Source organism: Aplysia californica, unplaced genomic scaffold, assembly GCF_000002075.1.
Source record: "Aplysia californica isolate F4 #8 unplaced genomic scaffold, AplCal3.0 scaffold00022, whole genome shotgun sequence".
Taxonomy (NCBI): domain Eukaryota; kingdom Metazoa; phylum Mollusca; class Gastropoda; order Aplysiida; family Aplysiidae; genus Aplysia; species Aplysia californica.
Window position 1 is genome coordinate 1,907,032 of NW_004797292.1, and position 20,834 is coordinate 1,927,865.

General features: G+C 40.2%; 1 protein-coding gene across 1 annotated transcript in view; it reads right to left on the minus strand.

The window, feature by feature from the left end:
• Positions 1-20,834, minus strand: part of LOC101852143 (protein unc-80 homolog) — a gene marked incomplete in the record, with an annotated part of 118,801 nt that overhangs the window by 80,166 nt on the left and 17,801 nt on the right. The window contains 13 exon segments of the mRNA XM_035972391.1: positions 98-277; positions 479-688; positions 2,342-2,565; positions 6,759-6,788; positions 8,744-8,860; positions 9,501-9,635; positions 10,122-10,367; positions 10,710-10,845; positions 11,613-11,828; positions 12,366-12,550; positions 13,326-13,565; positions 15,388-15,520; positions 16,762-16,794. Coding sequence (XP_035828284.1) covers positions 98-277; positions 479-688; positions 2,342-2,565; positions 6,759-6,788; positions 8,744-8,860; positions 9,501-9,635; positions 10,122-10,367; positions 10,710-10,845; positions 11,613-11,828; positions 12,366-12,550; positions 13,326-13,565; positions 15,388-15,520; positions 16,762-16,794 — 2,085 coding nt within the window.

A 20,834-nucleotide genomic window follows, 5' to 3' on the forward strand; every position in this document is an offset into this window, starting at 1 on the left:
AATAATAATAATAATAACAATAATAATAATACATAGTATTTGTATAGCGCATATACCCGCTCACAGAAAGCTCTATGCGCTTTACACTATATCTCACCTGTGAAACCAGGTACTTTAGGATAGGAGGGTCTTCTTTTGTTTCCTTTGGCTTGTCATCTTTTTTCCATGTCGAATTCAGCTTGAGCTTAGTCAAAGACACGTCTGTCTTGATCTTCTCCAACAAGGGAGTGCTCTCTCTCCTCCTCTGAGATGGGGAAGTCACTTGGAAAATTGACTCCTGAAGATTAAGAAAAATCCACACTGGATGATTCTAGGTTCGTTAATTAAGTAAAAAGAAGAACATTGACTTGATTACTGTCATTTGGTGAAGGGAAAAAGAGACAGACAGACAGACATATACACACACACACATATTTGTGTGCACGCACATACGTGCACACATAAACATACCCCAACAAACATAAACACATGAACATACCCGTCTTTTCAGTTTTTCTTTCAGCGTGTCTTTCCGTCCATCACCTGACTTGCCCACATCTCTTTCGTCCTCCTCGGTCGACTCATAGATTTTCCTGATGGCAGCCGTGAGACGTGAGCATGATCGGCGCTGTCTCTCGTAGCAGTTTGGGTGACAGTAGTTCTGGTGGCTGCAGATAAAGTTGGACAAGTTCGCCAACTGGACCACCACCTAGAAAAGAAAGAAAAAAAAAGATTTACACAACCCACACATCATTTCTCAATTTTGAAAAATAGAAAACATTTTCCTTTCCATCAAAAGCACTATGCATTTTTTTAAGAATGGATTAGTTTATTTCAGTATTATTCGCAACCTGGAAAACACACAAAAAACATATTTTATAACTCTAAATTTTTTAAGTTGAGGTTTTTCCAAAGGCATTAACACCCCTTTTTGATTTTATAGTTTTGACATATAAAACTCTAAATGATCTTAACAAATTTGCTACACAATTTTTATCTCATTCTGACCTAAATGTAATTTTTTTTTTCAAAGATATGAAACAGATGAAAGGTGCATCTTAGATTAGATGCTTCATAGTTTGGCAATGATGGGAATGTCTAATATGAGCCACATACAATAGTCTCCGCTTAAGATCCCGGTGCTCGGGAGCAAGGAAATGCGGGATCTTAGGCGAACCGGGATCTTAACTGACGAATCCAGGGAAGAATCTATGGTGACCCATGCTAAGGTTCACAATCGATAAAATGGTCTCCCTCTACTCTAAAATGAACTGATGTGACCGCTTGGTGGGTTTATGACGTATGGCGAGCTAAGAGTGGTTAACCTTGATGGCCTCTATCACAGTGCATAGTGGGATGAGGCGCGCCATTTTCACTTATTATCCTATCATGAGTCTCAAGATCTACGCTTATCCAGTTGCCCCTCCCCCTTACCTGTCGAAAATTTATAGCTTTCCATCTCTAACCGAGCCCCGAGCCCCCCCCCCACCCCAAAAAAAAAAATCGCCTTTGTCATTACACACCATTACGTTGTGAACACACCACTTAAAATTCAGTCTGTCTCGCAAATTCGGAAGTAGAGACAACTTCTGCAATGGTCAGGGCAGAGTTCAGTTCAATGCGATCCCACCCGGAGCGAACATGTAGGCCCTACCCACCCAGCGAATGATGTAAGTTTAGGGGGAGAGCTCAGGTGTGAGTGCGATGTTCGGGGAAAACAAACGTGTCGGTCAGTTCACATCCCGGTGTGATCCCGTCTGGGGCAAACATTTATCGCTTCATCGAGTTTTACAACGTGTATGTGATCACATTCACGATAGTGGCTGATCTTCTACGCGACAGACAGTTTATTGATCTCAACTTTTCACTCTTGGTTGATTAGCTGTCCCGCCCGGGTTTTTGTTCCGCAAATTATGACCTGAAATGCGGGATCTTAGCCGAAGGTAGACCTTCAGAGTGAATCAGAGCGGGATCTTAGAGGTTACTTTTGTATAGTAAAAATTATGTTTTCTTAAAACAGCAGGATCTTAAGCGAACCGGGATCGTAAGCGGTGGGATCTTAGGAGGAGACTACTGTAGTAGCAAAAGGGTTAACTTATCTGCATGATGATGAAATTAGATGGGCTGAAAGCCTCTTTCAACATAGTAAACCTCTTATTTCAACAAGTCATACTACAAAACAATAATGAAACCCTATAAGCCAATCACTGACTTTACTTTAGTGTTAAAGATTAGAGGTGTTACAAGAAGGTAAAAAACATTTTTTAAATGAGGAGGAGAGATAAAGGACAATAGATGTTTGATAAAAAAGAGGGGGGAAAATCCACACAAGAGCATCCACCAACCACCCACTGTCACTGACCTTGATCCAGGGCAGATTCGTGTACAGGTGCTCTTCCTCCATCTCGATCTCGCGGTCTCCTGGCGACTCCTGTGTGTCGTCACTCAGCATTGCCACAGACTCCGAGTCCTCCCCGCCCAGGCCACCGCCTGCCACTCCACCCGTCTCCTCGTCCGCGTACTTGCTGTCAGACTGCAGCGAGTGGCTGCTGATCTTGCGAGACTTGATGCTGCCCTGCTTCATGCCTGAAAAGGGATGACCAAAGTTATGTCGCAAAGATATTGTAAGACCTAAACCCCTTGAGTTCAGTCTTAGAAATAAGTACTGAGATAGCAACTTTCAAAGATGAGATTGATTAAAGAGAAGCAAATCAAAACAATAGCTTTCATTTAAAGCTGTGAAATGCAAAAAAGACGAGAAAAAACATAAGAAGGAAAGAAACGAAGTACACATAGACCCAACACGTACAAGTAGAGTCCTATCATTCACTCTTTCAAACTTAAGTTAACTAAATGCAGAGTGCTTCCTTTATATATTAAAAAAGACGAACAATTTGCACATATGCACATAATTCGTACTAAACAGACAGAGATAGAAGAATCTATGCAAGTGTAAAGGCTTAATTTTGTGGTTTGTCCAAATTTTCTATAACGTCAAACTATACATTTCCATGAACCAACTGCTGAAAGCCTTATTTTTTCACACACTTACCATTATCTTCCATTTTATTGCAAATGTCAGAGAAAATGAGCAGTGGAGATTTTGCGATACAAAAGAAGATGCAAATTCTTAATTTTGTCAGATTTTTCAGATACGGTTAGGTCAGAGTAGCATTCTTCTTTGTTTGAATTCCAGATCTCAGATGACATACGGTAATTTTCGTAACACATGTAACATACTGAACTCAATCTTACATCATAAAAACTCTTTTTCTTACTAATGCTCCCACATTACATGTGCATTAGGACGTATCAACAGATGAATGAAAGCAAAGGAATGTTGTATGAATTTGAAAATCGGAATTGTAACCTTTTCAAAGTATTTATTACTTTTCTGGAATTCCAAGGATATTATGTTCCAACTTGTATAGAGATGTCTGTAGCAGTCCAACTTCTTTATTAGTCACTTATACAATCTTATTTAATTTAAAGTTACCTGAACTGTCTGCAACACAGAAAATATGCTCAATGTTCAAAGGAAACACATAATATGTTCACAAAAAGACATAAAAAATATAAATGTGCAAACATCAATACAAAGTGTGAAGAAACGCGATGCCTCTTACAGTTTTAGTATGTGCAAGTGACAATTACATAATGGTGATAGAAAAATGACAGAACTGTACATGTTTTTCAAAAACGAGCCTTCAGCATGCTATAAGGAGAGGGCTGTGCCTAAAAGAAAACGTCAATGGCGTCCCGCACAGATGGGATGGGCCACCTCCCAGGAAGCCAATTGAACAAGTGAGGCTAAAACCTGTTCAGTCAAACTATAAAAGACCCATTCAATTCAAATTTCACGTTGATATTTCAATCATTTCCATTTCGTCCCCTCAGAGCTGTCTTGTCTAAAGTGCACTCTTTAATTAAGTACTCTTTGGACAAAATAGTTCTGAGGCGACGATTTGTTGAATTTTTAAACTATTAACTGGAAGAATGTATTTGACCCTGCTTTATAACAGGTTTTACAAAATTCTGGAGCTGGCCAATTTGTGCCACATGCCATCAAAAGATCTTCAAAGTTGTATCAGTACTTTTATCAATCCTTTTCACCAAAGACAAATATTCATATCAAATTATATCAAAATCCACTCTTAGACACAGACTCAGGCAACATAGCACAGCCCCTTTCCTTAAGCAGGCTAGCTAGAAAGCAACAAAATAAGTATCGGTCAATCTGACCCTCAAAAGAAATCCTTCTGAACCAAATACAAATGAGGGTCAGTTTCTGTGTACCACTTGATGGTCAACCCAAATATTCCAACTTGTTACAAGACATCCATAACAAAATCAGTTGTGTCTTCAAGAGTAAAGCTGTCTCACTCCTTTCAGCAAAACCAGCATTTACTCGTGTCTAGCATTAATAAACATGAACAATTATTAAACAGAAGTTATGTACACTCTGCGTGTGGTTCACGACAGAAATTCAATTCCCGTAGCACAAACATTCATACCATGAAGCATTCTACTGACTGAGGCTATAACTGCCTAAACAACTGTGCAATATCTGTATTGACGGTGCTTGTACAAAACAAGAGAAAAGAGAATATTTTTCCCCGCAAAAACAAAGACAAAGAATTATAAGACAGATCACTCAGTTGTTTAACGCCATCCCATCATTAAGCATAGTATCAACAAAGCGTGGCAAATGTGAGCTCACTGCTCCTCATCAGCAAAGATGAATAAAATGCAACAACACCTTGTTGACACTAGTTGGGCTGTGAGATTGAAGAAAGTAGTCCAAAACAGGGACAGAGATCAATTTATAATTCAGTCTTTGGCCAGAGTGAGGAACTTTTAAGAACTGCCTATTCTCTACTTGGAACAGACATGGTAACAACAGACAGCCATGACATACATTTCAAATTCATTGTCCGAAATATCCAAAGAAAAAAGTGCATCAACACTTGAAGAAGTTTGGGTGGGGTGTGTGAGTACATAGTGCAAGAGATTATAAACGGCAGTTATAAAACTCCATATAAAAAGTACATCCTACAATCCTATAAACAACATCAGAATAATCAGAACACTCCCAAAACAGATGATTAGTTCAGGTGCAGTGAGATTATTACATAGTAGCACATCCATCAAACAGACGTTAGAATACACAAATAACACACTACGTTCCTGTGAAAAAAAAAAGGCAGAACAGACAGAAAAAGAGATAATTCCATCCTTCTAAAATGGGAAGGGGCTGCCTGAAAGGAAAAGTAGCCTACACAATGCTCGCTATTACAAGTCTTCACAACGCACGAACAAAAGCCTTCCAGTCAATCGAAAGTCATCAGAACAGGCAAAATGTAAAACATCTTACCCCTCCCCTCCAAACCTTTAAAAGTAAACAGCACACAACAGCACTCTCAGCGGTGGCAAAAGGTTAGATAAAAGTACACACACAGCTCGCCCCTGATGTTCAAATATCTTAAGAACAAACAACACAGATGTGACTGTGAGACAAACTATCCATTGCAATCAAATAACAAGAGCAAATACTTTTCAGATTTTGTCATTGTCATTTTTTAAACTGTCATCGATTCTGTAAAGTCTGCAGCAAGAAAGTGCAAGAATAGCCAGGTGTTTGAAGAGAATAGGATAATTCTTCTTCAAGTGCCAGATCGGAAATAGACATGAGGGATCACAGTTCCAGACTCACTTCTCTGCTCAGATGCTCTCAAAAATACCTACATTATCCAGGTCTTTTCCTGTCGACCCTCTGTTCACTTAACAAAATAGTACAATTGAACAGAAACAGATGTCCACCTAACCAAAATGCCTATTAACCACCACCTCCCTACGATTAGTCAAACCACTGAGACTTCTATCTTGAATCTGTGAGAAATCTCTCGAACCATCACTCAAAGGCCACTCTCAGAAGAACTGACAAAACTACCCTTAATTATATCTCTTACTAGTTTTGGGTTAGTGCAGTAAAGAAAAGCACTCCAACACAATAACGGTCATAAAGCGACAGAAAAAAAATAATAAATAAGAGACAGAGATGTAACAAAGAGAAAGAAAGGGAGTGGGACCAACCAGTGGCACCCTTCAATCTGCAGGAACAGATACCATCAACCAGCATGACTGCAAAGTTGTACTTTGTAGAAAGTCAAATTGATAGCGGATACGTTTCACATGAATCAAATAATATATTCTCATTGAATAGGTTTAATACCCTTTTCAGCACTGTGAGGTTATCTAAGGGGCAAAACCACATAATTTAACGCTTATCTCCAATAGGACAACGCAAAGTGGGCGGTGAGCCTTAAAAAACCTCCCAAAGCAATCAAAGTTCAGAAAATTCCATTGGGGATTCGAGCTGGGGCTACCCGCTCCCTTGTCCAGCACGACGCTAACTGAACTAACAGTGCCCCGCCCCCACCCCCACCCCCCAATATATGAGTGAGGTTAATACTGAAAAAAAAAGGAAGAAGAAGAAAAAGCAGACCTTACTAATGCATTCACCAACCATCTAGGACAGTGTGCTATTCCTTTCAACTTTTTGTAACAGAAAAGTGCACATCACTCTACAAGACAATACAAGAGTCAGATCAGGGTACAAAAACCTTCCTCAATATTCCTTCAGAGCGGACAGACAAAATAGAAAAACCTACCGCTAACATGAGGACGAACAAGAACAACAAACATCTAGAGAAACACAACACCAACCATAATAATAAAAACCATAGACCCTAACCCAATCAACTAAGATTGATACTAACCACCACCGGCATCGAAAGATAAGGAAAACACTAGGGGGAAAAGAAGTCACAAAAGAAGTAAAACAGTTATTACTTTGAACTCATTTTCATTCAAAGTTGTGTAACTGTTACATAAACAGCACGCAACATCCATTCCTCAACAAATAGCATAAACACTGCTCGTTTCTTTGAGTAAATCGAAAAAAAAAAAAGAAACATCCACACCATAATAGTTATCTTAATGCTGGGGAAAAGCAAGACAGTTTTCATAAGAGTTTTAACAGCACTTGCTAAAAAGAAAGACAAAAACAGAAACAAAAGAGAGATAACAAAGAAGAAAGATCTGCGAGAACTCAGCATCCTATTTTTATAGTTCACTATTTTGATGTATTATTTCACAGAAGGATTTCAAATTTCCTTTCGTTCAAAACATCAGAACCAATTATCAATAGTAAAGGTCTCTAGTTTCAAAACACTCAAGACTATACAAGAATTCAAACAAGACAAGTTTCAAAAGATGACAAAAGGAAATAAGAAAATTATCAAGGTGCAAAAATGCATTATGAACTGAAAAGTCCAGTACATTTACATTTTATCATCCTCTATTTATGAAAATTTTTAGCCAGTAGGTATTTTTAGGGTATTAAAACCAGAATCAAACAAGGCAAAGGATGTTAGGACATAATCAATATATATTTCTCAGGAAGATTGATTAATTCAACTAAATGAAATACGGCAAAGGATCGTAAAACATAAATATTCTACTTTTATCAGGAAAACTGGTTGATTCGGTGTTCTCAAAAATTAAAACAGAATTAAATAAGGCAAAGATTGGTAAAACATTAATATATTATTACATTTTTCTGAAAGATTGATTAATTCAGCGCATCATAAAGGTAAAAAAACCCAGAAACAAACGAGTAAAAGCAACGGGAACACTTCTGGTCAGCACAGACATCTTCTGTTCAGGATCTTCTACACAGAGTTGAGAAGGACAAACAGAAAGGAGCAACGGAACAAATAGAGGGAAAAGGGGGGGTTAATAAATAAGATAAAGAGAGGGAGAAAGGGACAATGAGAGGCAAAGAAGATGACAAAGAGAGAAAAAAAGGAGATAAAGAGAAAGATAAATAAAGAAAGAAGGGAGCAGCAAGAGACAAAAATGGGGACAAATAGAGAGGGGGGAAAAGGAGGTAAAGAGAAAGACAGAGAGAAGTGGACAAATGGAGAACAAGAATTGGACAAAGTGAGAGAGACAAAAGGGTGAAAAGAAAGAGAGAGAGAGAGAGAGAGAGAGAGGGAGGGAGGGAAGAGGGGAAAAGAGAGAGGGAGGAAGGGAAGGGCGGACATAGACAAGGTTTCAGAAATGTGCCATTGTTTGGAATGTTCAATACCACAAGCTCTATGCTGCAAACAATGTCAGTGCTTTTCATCCACTGTGAGAATGACAACTGTTAAGACACCACAATCCTTTTTATAGTCATGCCGCCACCACCACCATGGCTACTTCGAGAAGTCTACATGCATCATTGACTTGCAGTATTCATTGCTATTTTGTTTTTTTCCATTAGAGAAAAGAAATGCACTATTTACCAATAATTATTATCATACATATTAAAACAAAAAGTTGTGTTTTTATCACAAAAAGCACTGTCTATTTTCCCCCAAAAAATTTTAACATTATTTCCGGTACAAAAAGAATTTTTATCTTTTATTCAACAAGCAACGATGCTATCACTAGTAAGCACTCAACCTCTCCACCCATCATAATAGCACACAGTGGAGACAAGTGGAGCTGAATGTTTTTAAAATCTGAATCAATACCATCAAACTAAAAAACATAAGAAGCAAATGTTTAAGAATTATCTACAAGAAAACGGAGTTATTTTACTCACTTCAAACCAACAGCCTTTGAATTCAATACTTTCCAAATAAAATTTTAAAATAATCATCAGAGGAAGCACAAGATAAAAAATTATTCCCAAGAATGGTGGTATTTTACTCACTTCCACCAGCTCCATCCGGTCTCATCAACTTGAAGCTGCGTCGGAAGCTCAGATTGTGTCCCGATCCTCGACCAAAATGGCGTAGAAGCTTCTGTCTTCCCTGAGCCAGTCGTCGACCTGAAAACATCACAAAAATTTTGTGGTCTGTTTCATTACTGGAACACAATGTGTCCTTGGGACAACACACAATCACGCTCCCATGCATGCACAAACGTACGCATACATGCACGGGCACGCGCTCGCCCGCGCACACATGCACACAGGCACACACACACACACACATACACACACACACACATACACACACACACACACATACACACACAAACATACATAGCATGCAAACACACTAGAGCCAGTCCACCGTCTTTTCCTGGCACTAGATACTGAATGAGGGAGCCTGTCCAGCTATCCTCTTCTTCATCTACTTCCAGATCCAAAACAAACCTCCATAATAATTGTCTACAATTCATTTCTCCACTTGAATGCTCTAAAAAGATCTACAATTTCTCCCATCGCTGAATGCTCTCAAACAAAACTACATTTTCTCCCATCTTTGAATGCTCTTAAAAAAAACCTACATTTTTTCCCATCTTTTCCCATCACACATCAGCAATCACCGCTAGCTAGATCAGTAATACCGGGTGCCCATTATGGATGGGATCAGCGGGTCAGTCGCCTCAAAAACATAGGGTGATCGGCCCAATCCAGCCCAAGTGGGTACCCCGTATAAGACAACAACAACGTAGTCACCTACCTTTCTTCTCCTTGTCCTCCGTAGTGCCCGAGGGGTCAAGCTGGGACAGGGAGGTGGTGCTACTGTGCAGAGAGTCAGAGCGCTCCGTCAACACAGCAAAACTGATCTTCCTGTCCCCCGGACTGCCCACATTACCTGAAATTTTTTTTAAAGATCAGAACTGGTAATAAGTTGACCGTTCAATTTAGATACAAGTATAAGAAATAATTCGTGTGATATCAATATTTTTTTTTTACGAAAGAAAGAACAGAACAGAACAAAATTAATTCAAAGATTTCTGTGGTGTCAATAAAAAAAAAAGAACAAAAAAAGAGCCAAAAAAAGGAACAAAGTTTATTCAAACTTCTATACGTTTATTCAAGTAAAACACAACAACACTGATACGCTACTAGGATTTCAATGTGAGGAAAAAGAACAACTGATTAGCACTACAGAGAGATAGTTGTGAAACAAAACCTTCCAGTCAGGTGCTAGAAAAAATATAAGACAATTATCATTACAATTGAAGTCCAGAAATCTAACCACACACAAGAAAACTCAAACAGATCACACATCAAAAGGAAAGAGGGAAAAAAGAAAAAAAATGAAACAAGTGGTAGCACTTTAAACAAAAAATCTTACTGATGCCAGACGGCAATTCTGCCACGTTGGATTCTGAGCTTTTGTCCGAGTGTCCCGGGCTGCTGACGATGCTGCTGTAGCGACGGCTACTCACATTCTTCTCCCACACATGCTCTCGCTTCTGGCTGCGTGAACGTGGAAGGTACTGGAACGTCTCACGCAGGAACGTGGTGATCTCCAGCAGGACCAGACAGGCCAGCATCTTGAGAGCGTACGGGCACTCCTTGCCCTTCTGGTTCACCGATGCTGATCAACATAGAAGAAAAAAACAAAATGTGTCATGGTGCGGTGGAACCAGGCGCTCGTAAATTTTCGGGTGTGTGGAGTTATTGGTATCACACGAAAGCTAATTCGTTTGCCTTCTTTTCAATGGAAAAAAATGCTTGTCTATTTTGAATAGAAGTTGAAATATTTGCGACTGAAGGAGGTGGGGGTCATCTAGTTTCAGAGGTCAAATTAGTGATAACATGGCCGTCAAAGTTTGGTAACTCAAAAATGTACATATTTGATATCCTTAAAATTCTATAAATATTAACATGTCACTCACTTTGTCACTTTTACTACATACAATACAAAGAGAAAAGGTACCTTCATCTAGGAAATCTTCTTCCTCATCCTCAGTCCTGAGTTCCTTCCTCCTCGCCTCGTCCTTTACGTCATCAATGACAGCCAGCCGGTCTGCGTGTTCTTTGGCCAAAATATACTCCAAATGGAGGCCCAGGTTCTGAAACAGGAAAAAAAGTTAATCAGATATGGACCCACGAAAATAAATTCAAATAAACAAGTCTTGCGACACACTGTATACAATTCATGTACCATAAACCTCTCTTCTCTTTTCACATTATAAAATCATTGGACCTGAAAGACACCAGGAATTTGGAATGAAAGAGATTCAGGGACATGACAGTTTAGCAGGACAGACAGAAACATTTGGGAGATAACAAATAAGAAGGATCTAAGAGTTGAAGCATTCATCACTGCTCCACACAAACCTCAGCCCAGGAGTAAAACCTGCACCACCCAGCAGCCTGTTGCAGCATCAGGATTCTAGTATACCCCGAGGGCTGTCTACAGTTCTACGATGCACACACTGTGTGCTAGAGAACACACTTTGAGAACTTGACAGAAAAAGACCTGGATAACAAAATAGTTTGGTTGGGTTTTTTTTGTATTTTAGAGCAACCAAGCAGAGAAATAGGTCCCAAACCACGATGGTCCATGTCTGTTTCAGATCTGGCAATTCGAGGAGGAGGAGGAGAAGAAGAAGGAGGAGGAGAAGGAGAAGGAGAAGGAGAAGGAGAAGGAGAAGGAGAAGGAGAAGAAGAAGAAGAAGAAGAAGAAGAAGAAGAAGAAGAACAACAACAACAACAACAACAACAAAACAACAACAACAACAACAACATTAACAAAAAGAACAAGAACAACAAGAAGAAAATAAAAAGGAGGTGGAAAAAAGGAAGAGGGAAAAAAAACGACGAAGACAACACAAACCTCAGCCCAGGAATAAAACATGCGTCCGGCGGCTTGCTGTAACATGAGATTCCTGCGATATCCTGAAGGCTGTCCGCGGTTTTGCAGCGCGGCCACAGTGTGCCGGAAGCTAGGCAGGTTCAGCTTCATCCAGTTGGGCCAGTCGTTGCGGTTGCAGCGATGAATGAAGTGGGCACACTCCAGTAACAGAGACGCTCTCGATGACACTGGGGCGTCCTGTGGTGGAGAATGCACAATACACGGGGTTGTACAATCAAAACTCACTCCTACCCCTCATCACCCTCACCATTATACATATTCATTTTCACGATTTATATTCAATAATGATCATTACATATTATCATTACAGCAATTGAAACCACATTAGCAAAACTAGTTAATCAAAACAAAGTCACATTTTCGGGTTTGGAAAAAGAAGATTGTGTACCACGGAGTACTTAACTACTTCACCACAGACACTGATGTTGATGGGCTTCTTTTTAAAAAAAAATGTTTTAGTAAGTGTTTTATGGCACTTGCAACACAATAAGGTCATATAAATGCCGAAGACTAGAGGTGTTACAAAAGAGTAACAAACACAAAAAAGAATGAGGGGAGACAAAGTTGATAGATGTTTGATAGGAAAGAAGAAGCAAACCACACCAGAGCATCCGCTAACCACATGGGCTTCTCTTTCCTCATACACACAAACAAACAAATAAACAGAAGCAAACCACAGTAGTCTTCAACTATAAGCCTAAGCCTACCACTGACCAGGTCCAGCATGGAAGCCACCAGCTGAGGGTCAGGTAGAGACCCTGGGTGACAACACTCCAGCAGGAACGAGAAGCGCAGCATGCCCGACTTGATGAGATATTTGTCCACCATCTTCTTCTCTCGCACCAGATTCGTCTCAGGACCACTCTCTCTGGTCAAGCCGGACCTCTGCTTGTAAAAATCTGCGGTCACCGCGGGGAAAAATGAGAAGAACGAGAAAAAATTAACTAACATGCTGTGACTGAAGTTGGAGTTTTAACACCTTCCATGCTGCCAGATAAATACTGCTATGAAACTGGTTTTACCGTTACTTGCCAACATAAATAGGAGAAATCACATAAGAAAATTGTGATCAGATGAAAACAAGGACAAATTGCTTTGTCTGGCTGAACCGCTTTATTCTAAGGCAAGGAAGGGTAATAACATCAAAGAAATAAAAGCAACAGCAACATGCAAAGTGCTAAAAACAATATCATGCTACAAACAAATCAACAAACAAATGAGTCGAAATGAAACCAAATGAACTCAGGGGAAATCATAGGAAAAAGTAGACAGTACTTTTGTAATGGTGAGTACTCTAAGAGAGCCCAGAGCTGCTCTTTGACTCATTGAGGGGGGCACGTTATGGGGACAATCTTTCTCCTATCAGACTCATCGACTGTTAAAGTACTGCAATAATCCTTCGTAAGCTGAGAGCTAGCAGTAATCGAAAATACTCTCAGACACACTGACTGATCCAGAGAAAGACTTTGTGACATCCTTCGTAAGCTTTAGAGTACTAAGCAGCAGTCATCGAGCGAGTGAGCAAACTAGGAAAACTTAAAGCCGCCGCCATTTTGTGTGAAAAACATGGAGGAGTAGGAAGCCATTTTATGCGTATGAGGTTTTCTCTTTTCTATCATGGAGGCCGCGCTGGATGAGAGAAGCTGGCGTGGGACAAGACTTTTGGTACATCACCATCACAACTGCCTTTGCGCGTCATCTTCTTGCCCAGAGTTTTGATTCCGTCCTCAATTCTTTTACGAGCACTGAGGAAAGTCAAGGTAGCCTGACTGGCCGCCTTAAAGGACATGCGGCCACGGCCAGCCGGTGCCGTGCGGTGCACTTGTATCTCGCTGCGACTCTCTCGTCTGTCCAGGGGAGGCGGGTCGGATCCTTGGTCGTCTTCATGGTCACTTTTGGTACCACGTCTCCATCCTACAGAGAGAATAATACAAAACGTTTTCATTTGCAAAGCAATACATGCTGGCTGCATACGAACAATTTATTATCACTAAACGGTTTCTTTTATGAACCTCCTTGAGTACGTTCCCTTTAGAGCAAACTATGGCCTGATCCCTAACCTAAATCTCTCATGTGCTGCAAGTATCAAGATATATAGACTTACAGATGGTATTTTTCAAAAGATGTGACCATCAAATTGAGGGCTTTCGATATCCAGAAAGATACAGAAGATAAATTATGATAAAAATATCTTTTCACTTATTGAAATAATTTGCTTGCAGCATTCCACAAAGGCTTCAATCAATTTTTGAAGTTTTGAGAAAATTAAAGTAATGAGAAACAAATAAAACTATATTGCAAGATGCCCCTTGATGTCTTTATATGTAAAATGACTTTATCTAGGAACCAACCCCAAGAAATTGATTTGGGCCATTGTTGAATGCTACTCACAATATGCGACTAACTCACTAATCAGAACAGAATGCTGTACCCCATTGATGTTTTCTTCCTACAACCTCAAGCCTAACTATAAGCAAAACAGTAATAAAGAATAACTGACACACTCTGTCTCCCTCTACAATATGGCAGACAGAGGGCTGAAAACCATAGACCAACAAACTGCTGGAAAAGTTTGAGTTTCAGTTTAAAAGAACCAGCGACATACCATTATTTAGTCATACTTACAGCAGAACAGATATTACAGAAACATGACACAGAGAGTAAAGAAAAATGGTCCTGGAGTTGCACCCTCCAGGCACTCACAAAAACAACAAAAGTCACTTCAAACTATTAACAAGAAAGACCGAGACAATACGGGTGTAGTAAAAAAAAAATATTTAAAAAAAGAAGACAATCAGTTGCACCCTCCAAAGAACCAGAGGAACAACAACAGTTACTTATACATAATGACAAGAAAGAGAAACGGAAACACCACTGGTAGAGTAGAGAAATGGGACCCAATAATTGCCTCCAACCATCGACAAAAACTTAGACCTACTTGTAAAAAAGTTATATAAACAAAACAACAGAAGGAACAACAGGAGGATAGTAAAGAAGTAGGACCTAACAGTTGCACCCTCCGGTCACCAACAAAATCATCCAAAGTCACTTAAACCTAAAGGCAAGAAAGACGAACAAAAACATCAAAGGGATAATATAAGAGTAAGACCTAATAGCAGCATCCTCCAGCCTCCCATAAAAAACATCAACAACCAGAACTGACCAATGTTGTTGTTTTTTTTGGTAAGTGTTTTACGGCGCTTGCAACAGCATAAGAACGCGCGGGACACATTAAATATTTTCAGTTGGTAGGAAATTTTGAATTTTGCCCTGGTGGCGGCCAAAGCCTACTTTTTTCGATTTTAGACCACAAAGGGATCTTTAACGAGCGCAACTTACACACGGGGCCTCCGAGATTTTTCGCCCTTGTCCAAGAAGGCTAGGTGTAGATCTTTCCTACCAGAAGATCAGGGGTGTGGCTGAAAGACAGCAGTGAGGAGCCAAGGAGTAGCAGTAGAAAGGCTGCAGGAGTCAGGAGCCCAGAGGAGGAGGAAATTAGGGGGTGGGGGTAGAAAGTGGAGATGAAAGCAGATGACAGAAAATTGCTAGAGAGGAGAAAAGGAGGAAAGGAGACAATATTAGTGAAGAAAATGTTTCAGTTGCTACCCGGATTCAAACCCGGGACCTTTGAATGAGAGTCGAACACCTTAACCTCTAGGCCACGAGAGCCCCCTTGACCAATGTTGAAGCTACACCCTCCAGCCATCCATCAAAAAAATCAATAACCAAAACTGACCAATGTTGAACTTGCTGAATCGGCGTCGCGGAGTAGTGCTGGATGACGGAGAATCCTCCTCTGCGGCCGAGATGCTGGTGCGGGGGCTCTTGCCAGGCCCTTCGTCCAGGATCTCCGAGTCACTGGCTGCATACTGGAACATGAGGGACTAGGTTGGGGTCGGGGGTCAGAGTGGTGGGGGGAGGGGGGGCAGGAGGGGGAAACAACAAACATCAAGTGACCAACAGTGCTGGCGGCAGTGTTATTTGCGGTGGCGCAAGCAGTGATTTGGCAGGGGGGAGGGAAGGGGGTGAGATGGTGCTGAAGTTGAGTGGATGAGGGATGGGTGGTGGTGGGTGAGGTGAGGGTAGTGGCGAGTGGGGTAGGGTGGTGGCGGATGAGGTGAGGGTGGTGGCGAGTGGGGTAGGGTGGTGGCGGATGAGGTGAGGGTGGTGGGTGAGGTGAGGTGAGGGTGAGTGGTGGTGGGTGAGAGATGGGTGGTGGTACAGTGAGATGAGGGTGGTGGTGGGTGAGATGAGGGTGGTGGTGGGTGAGGGGTGGATGGTGGTGGGTGAGATGAGTGTGGTGGTGGGTGAGATGAGGGTGGTGGTGGGTGAGATGAGGGTGGTGGTGAGTGAGGGGTGGGTAGTGGTGGGTGAGATGAGGGTGGTGGATCAGTGAGATGAGGGAGGTGGTGGGTGAGGGGTGGGTAGTGGTGGGTGAGATGAGGGTGGTGGTGGGTGAGGGGTGGGTGGTGGTGAGTGAGGGATGGGTAGTGGTGGGTGAGATGAGGGTGGTGGTGGGTGAGGGGTGGGTGGTGGTGAGTGAGGGCTGCTGAAGTGAGTGAGTGGGTGAGGAGTGCTGAAGTGAGAGGGTGAGAGGTGGGTGGTATGAGGGGGGGGGGGGGCATGGTCAGTTGATCAGCACTATCTACATCAGGAGGAAAAAAATCTCAACATTAAATGTAGTTAAGAAAATGTTAAATCACTATGCTTGACACTAAGAGACAACTTCATCAAATGCCAGATTTAAAACCGAATTCTGCCATCATGGTATGACACTCATTTCTCTGTCTGAATGCTCTAAAAAAATTGTTACTACCCAGGTTTTTTCTCTTCATACATCTGTTCAAGTTCTAAAACAATTTTTAGGTACAATAGCTATTACAAAAATGAGTCCTGGAAAGCTCCTCTCCATACTCCAAAGACTGAATAAGTTTTATGTTCATTTTATGACCCACTTTGGTAAGTGGTATCCCTTAAACCATTTGAAATAATAGTTGAAATGATCTGTTCCATATAATTCATTAACTTTACTATGTTTAGAAACACATGGCCTAGTATACAAGCTCAACTTTGACTGAAAGTGAATGATGGAAGTTAGGAAAGAGAATACCTGTGCTGTGTTGGACAACTGACCAGGCAGCAGCTTTAGAGGAAAGGTGAGAGGGAGAGGGGGAAGGGGGCGGGTTACATTGCGTATGGTGAGACAGCATGCAATGGCAGAGCAGGGGGGCAAGTAGGTAAAAGATAAGTGCAGAAAGACACAATATTTAAATAAAAGCACAACAAACATGGACATCATCAAAAAAGACTTTGCACTTCACAACAAAGTGAAAAACAATAAAGAATAGAAAAGAAAAACACATTAAAGATTATAATTTATTGACAATTGGGTTGCTGGAACAGAAAAGTTTTCTTCTTTTTTTTTCAGCAGCAGCCCTCAAATAAATATAAAATAGTAATAGAAACTAGCATTTTGTTATAGCAAATCAGAAATGCTTGTCAGACTTCTACAGCTTTAAATAGCATCTTTATTAACAAGAAGGCAATTTCTTTCTTTAAAAAAGACTGCTTACAAAATGGCTTCAGAAAAAAAGCAGGGAATCAAAAGTAATACTCATTTATAAAACAGTCATTTGTCTGTTATAGTTTGCCGCAGACAGCATCTTCTCACGCATGCAAATGACTGAGAGGCTGGAGGTAAGTCATGTCGCTGTTTTAAAGGTAGCGAGGTTTTTTTGTTGGCGACAGTCTCTACCAGAGACAATAAAACAAAGTCGTGAGTGTACAAAATATTGTAAGTGTAAGTGTGTTACGACCCCATTAACACAATTAGGATAATTTACGAAGCAAGTGGCTACTTTAATAATAATAATAATAATATATAACATTTATAGAGCGCATTTCCAAAAAAAGTAGCTCAATGCGCTTTACATTGGAATACCCATTTTTCAAAAACCTTTCTTACTACTTCCTTTCTTCTCACGCAATATACATTAATGCACACACACACACACACATACACACACACACACACACACACACACACACACACACACACACACACACACAGAGACTATTTTCATCCAGACATAGGAAAAGAACAAATATAATGAAAGCTAACGTTAAAAGCTTATGAAGGATAGGCCTGTAGGAACAGAAAATGTTTAAGATGTCTTTTGAAGCTATCAAGTGTTCTTATTTGTCTTAGTTTCATGGGTAATCTGTTCCACATAAATGGACCAAGATATGAGAAAGATCTCTCTCCATATGATTTGTATGATTTTACAGGTGTCACAAGTAGGGTGTTATCGTTCGATGATCTTAGGTTTCTCCCTGGTTTATATATACTGATAAGTTCTTGCAGATAAAAAGGAGCAGTTTTATTTACACATTTGAAACACATGACGCAGATTTTAAATATTATTCGTTCTTTTACAGGGAGCCAATGCAGTTCTTTTAATAATGGAGTGACATGGTCTCGTTTTTTAGATCTTGTTATCAGTCTAGCGGCATTGTTTTGAATTACTTGTAAACGATTCAAATATTTGTTGTTCAGACCTGCTAGGAGTGAGTTACAATAGTCTAATCTAGATAGGATAAGAGATGTTACCAGTGTTTTTGTGGTCTCTTCGCTTAAGTACTTTCGAACTAGGCCTATCCTTCTCAGCTGAAAATAAAGGGATTTGGACAGAGATCCTACAAACGAGCCCATTGATAAGTGGTGGTCAATATATACACCGAGATTCCTGACAACTTCTTTACTAGATGTCATATGCCCATATAAATCAAAGTTGACACTTTCCAGATCTTTATTTAATCGTGGATTTTTTATAAGAATGATGTCTGTCTTTTCTTCGTTTAGTTTCAATTTGTTTACTGTCATCCACTTTTTGATTTCATAAAAACATTGTTTAGTGATGGAAATCATGTTTGGTAGATCTTGAATGGTGCCATTAACATACATTTGGGAATCATCGGCATAAAAATGATAATTCAATCCATGATTTTGTAAAATGCTTGCTAAGGGCTGTGTATATAGTGTAAAGAGCACTGGTCCAAGAACGGACCCCTGTGGAACTCCATAATCGAGCCTGACCTGCTTTGAAAAGCTATTTTTAATTTGCACTGACTGAACTCTTTCTAGTAAATATGACTTAAACCATGAAAGCACAGTACCCGATAAGCCAAATGAGCGCTCAAGTCTTGTGAGTAGAATAGCATGGTCAATTGTGTCAAAAGCTGCGGACAGATCCAAAAGAGTTAAAAGACAGATGTTTTTGCTATCAATGGAATCCAATAAATCAGACGTTACTTTTAAAAGCGCAGTTTCGGTACTATGATGAGTTTTATAGGCAGATTGGTAAATTTCCTCAAGACCATTTTTTCTCATGTGAGACAAAACTTGACTTAAAACAATCTTCTCTAGAATTTTTGAGACAAATTGCAAATTCGAAACTGGTCGATAGTTTTTAAATTCATTTTTATCAAGCCCGGGTTTTTTCAATAAAGGTTTTACAATAGCTTGTTTGAAAGTATTAGGTACTGTGCCAGTGGCAAGTGACATATTCACTATCTGAGTAATGTGAGGTAGGACAATATCAATACAGGTTTTGAATACATGAGCAGGCATTGGGTCAAGGTCGCATGTTTTTATGGTTGACCCATTAATACAATTTAAAATATCACTACTTGTAACTGGACTAAAAGAATCTAATATTTGTCCAGTAAATTCTGAAAATTCCAAATTTCCATTTGGCTCTAGGTCGAGAGAAGAGCGTATGGTATTAATTTTGTCATTGAAAAAAGTCACAAATAAACTACAAAGTTCGTCATCTGATGTTGCAGAGGGGAGAGGAGATATTGTTTCTTTTCCCAGAATAGCATTGGTAGTCTGAACGAGTTGTTTGGGTGATTTAACATCTTGTAATTCATGTAGATAGTATCTTTTCTTGTTATTTTCGATGATTGAGTTGACTTTGTCTCGGTGGTTAATAAAGATGTCTCTGTGAACTTGAAGTTTTGATTTCCTCCACCTGCGTTCTGCCTGACGTCGATGTTTCTTGGCCTCTTTGATTTCAAGTGAAAACCAAGGAGAAAAGGGTCTCGAAGAAATGTTTCTTTTTACCATTGGCGCATGTTGGTCGATTGCCGCTTTGAGAGTGTCATGAAATGTGTCTGCATCTAGGGAGGATAGACTTGTCAGTGTTTTGCTCACGTCGTCCCGAAGTGCCTGTGTGTCTATTGTTCTCGTGTTCCTTGAAAGTATGCTTCTTCTTACGTGTTTTGGTTTGGAGATGTTAATGTTAGCTATCAGAAGAGAATGGTCAGAGATAGCCTTATCTAAAACCTGATGTTTAAGAACATGTTGGTCAGCAGTGTTGGTAATTAGCAGGTCCAAAATGTGACCACTACGATGTGTCGGCTCTTTGATTAGCTGCTGTAGATTATGATCATCAAGAATTGAAACAAGGCGTTTGGTGTCTGGAACAGATGGAACATCAAAGTGAAAGTTGAAATCCCCTATGATGTAAAAGGGGGAGGCAGCTTGCTCTAGTTGAAAGAGTAGATCTTGGAATTCTATGAAGAATTCTTTACTTGTAAATTTATTTTTCTTGTTAGGTGGCGGTCGATAGATACATGTCACACGGAAGGTAAGTTGCTCTGATCTGATGAAAGCAGTGGCTGATTGAAATGTGCGATACGATGGACCACCGCAGATGAACTTTACTGGTAAACCTCGCCGATGAATAAAAGCAATTCCGCCACCACGTGATCCGCGTGAAAAAGATTTAAGTTCAAAGCCGGGTGGTAGAAGGTCGGCTATGATAGATTCATCGCCTTCTGTTCGAAGCCAAGTTTCTGTGATGCACAACAAGTCGATGTTCATTTCTTCAATTACGTCTCTTACAATGTTTGTTTTGTTGCAGCACGACTGGGTGTTAATACAGCCAATTCTTAAGTTGGGACAGTTATGTTGAAATACATTACGAGTGTCTATCTGTATTAGGTTTTTCTTGTTCACAGTAGTCGTAGTTCTATTCTTAGAAACAGTGTCACGAGGAATCCCCTGACACACCATAATTTTTCTCTGTTTCCTTGTCCCACCTCTCGTACCCCTCTTGTCACTCTTTACTACCTTTGATTGACAAACACAGCTGTTTCTAACTCCTAACTGGGCCAAAC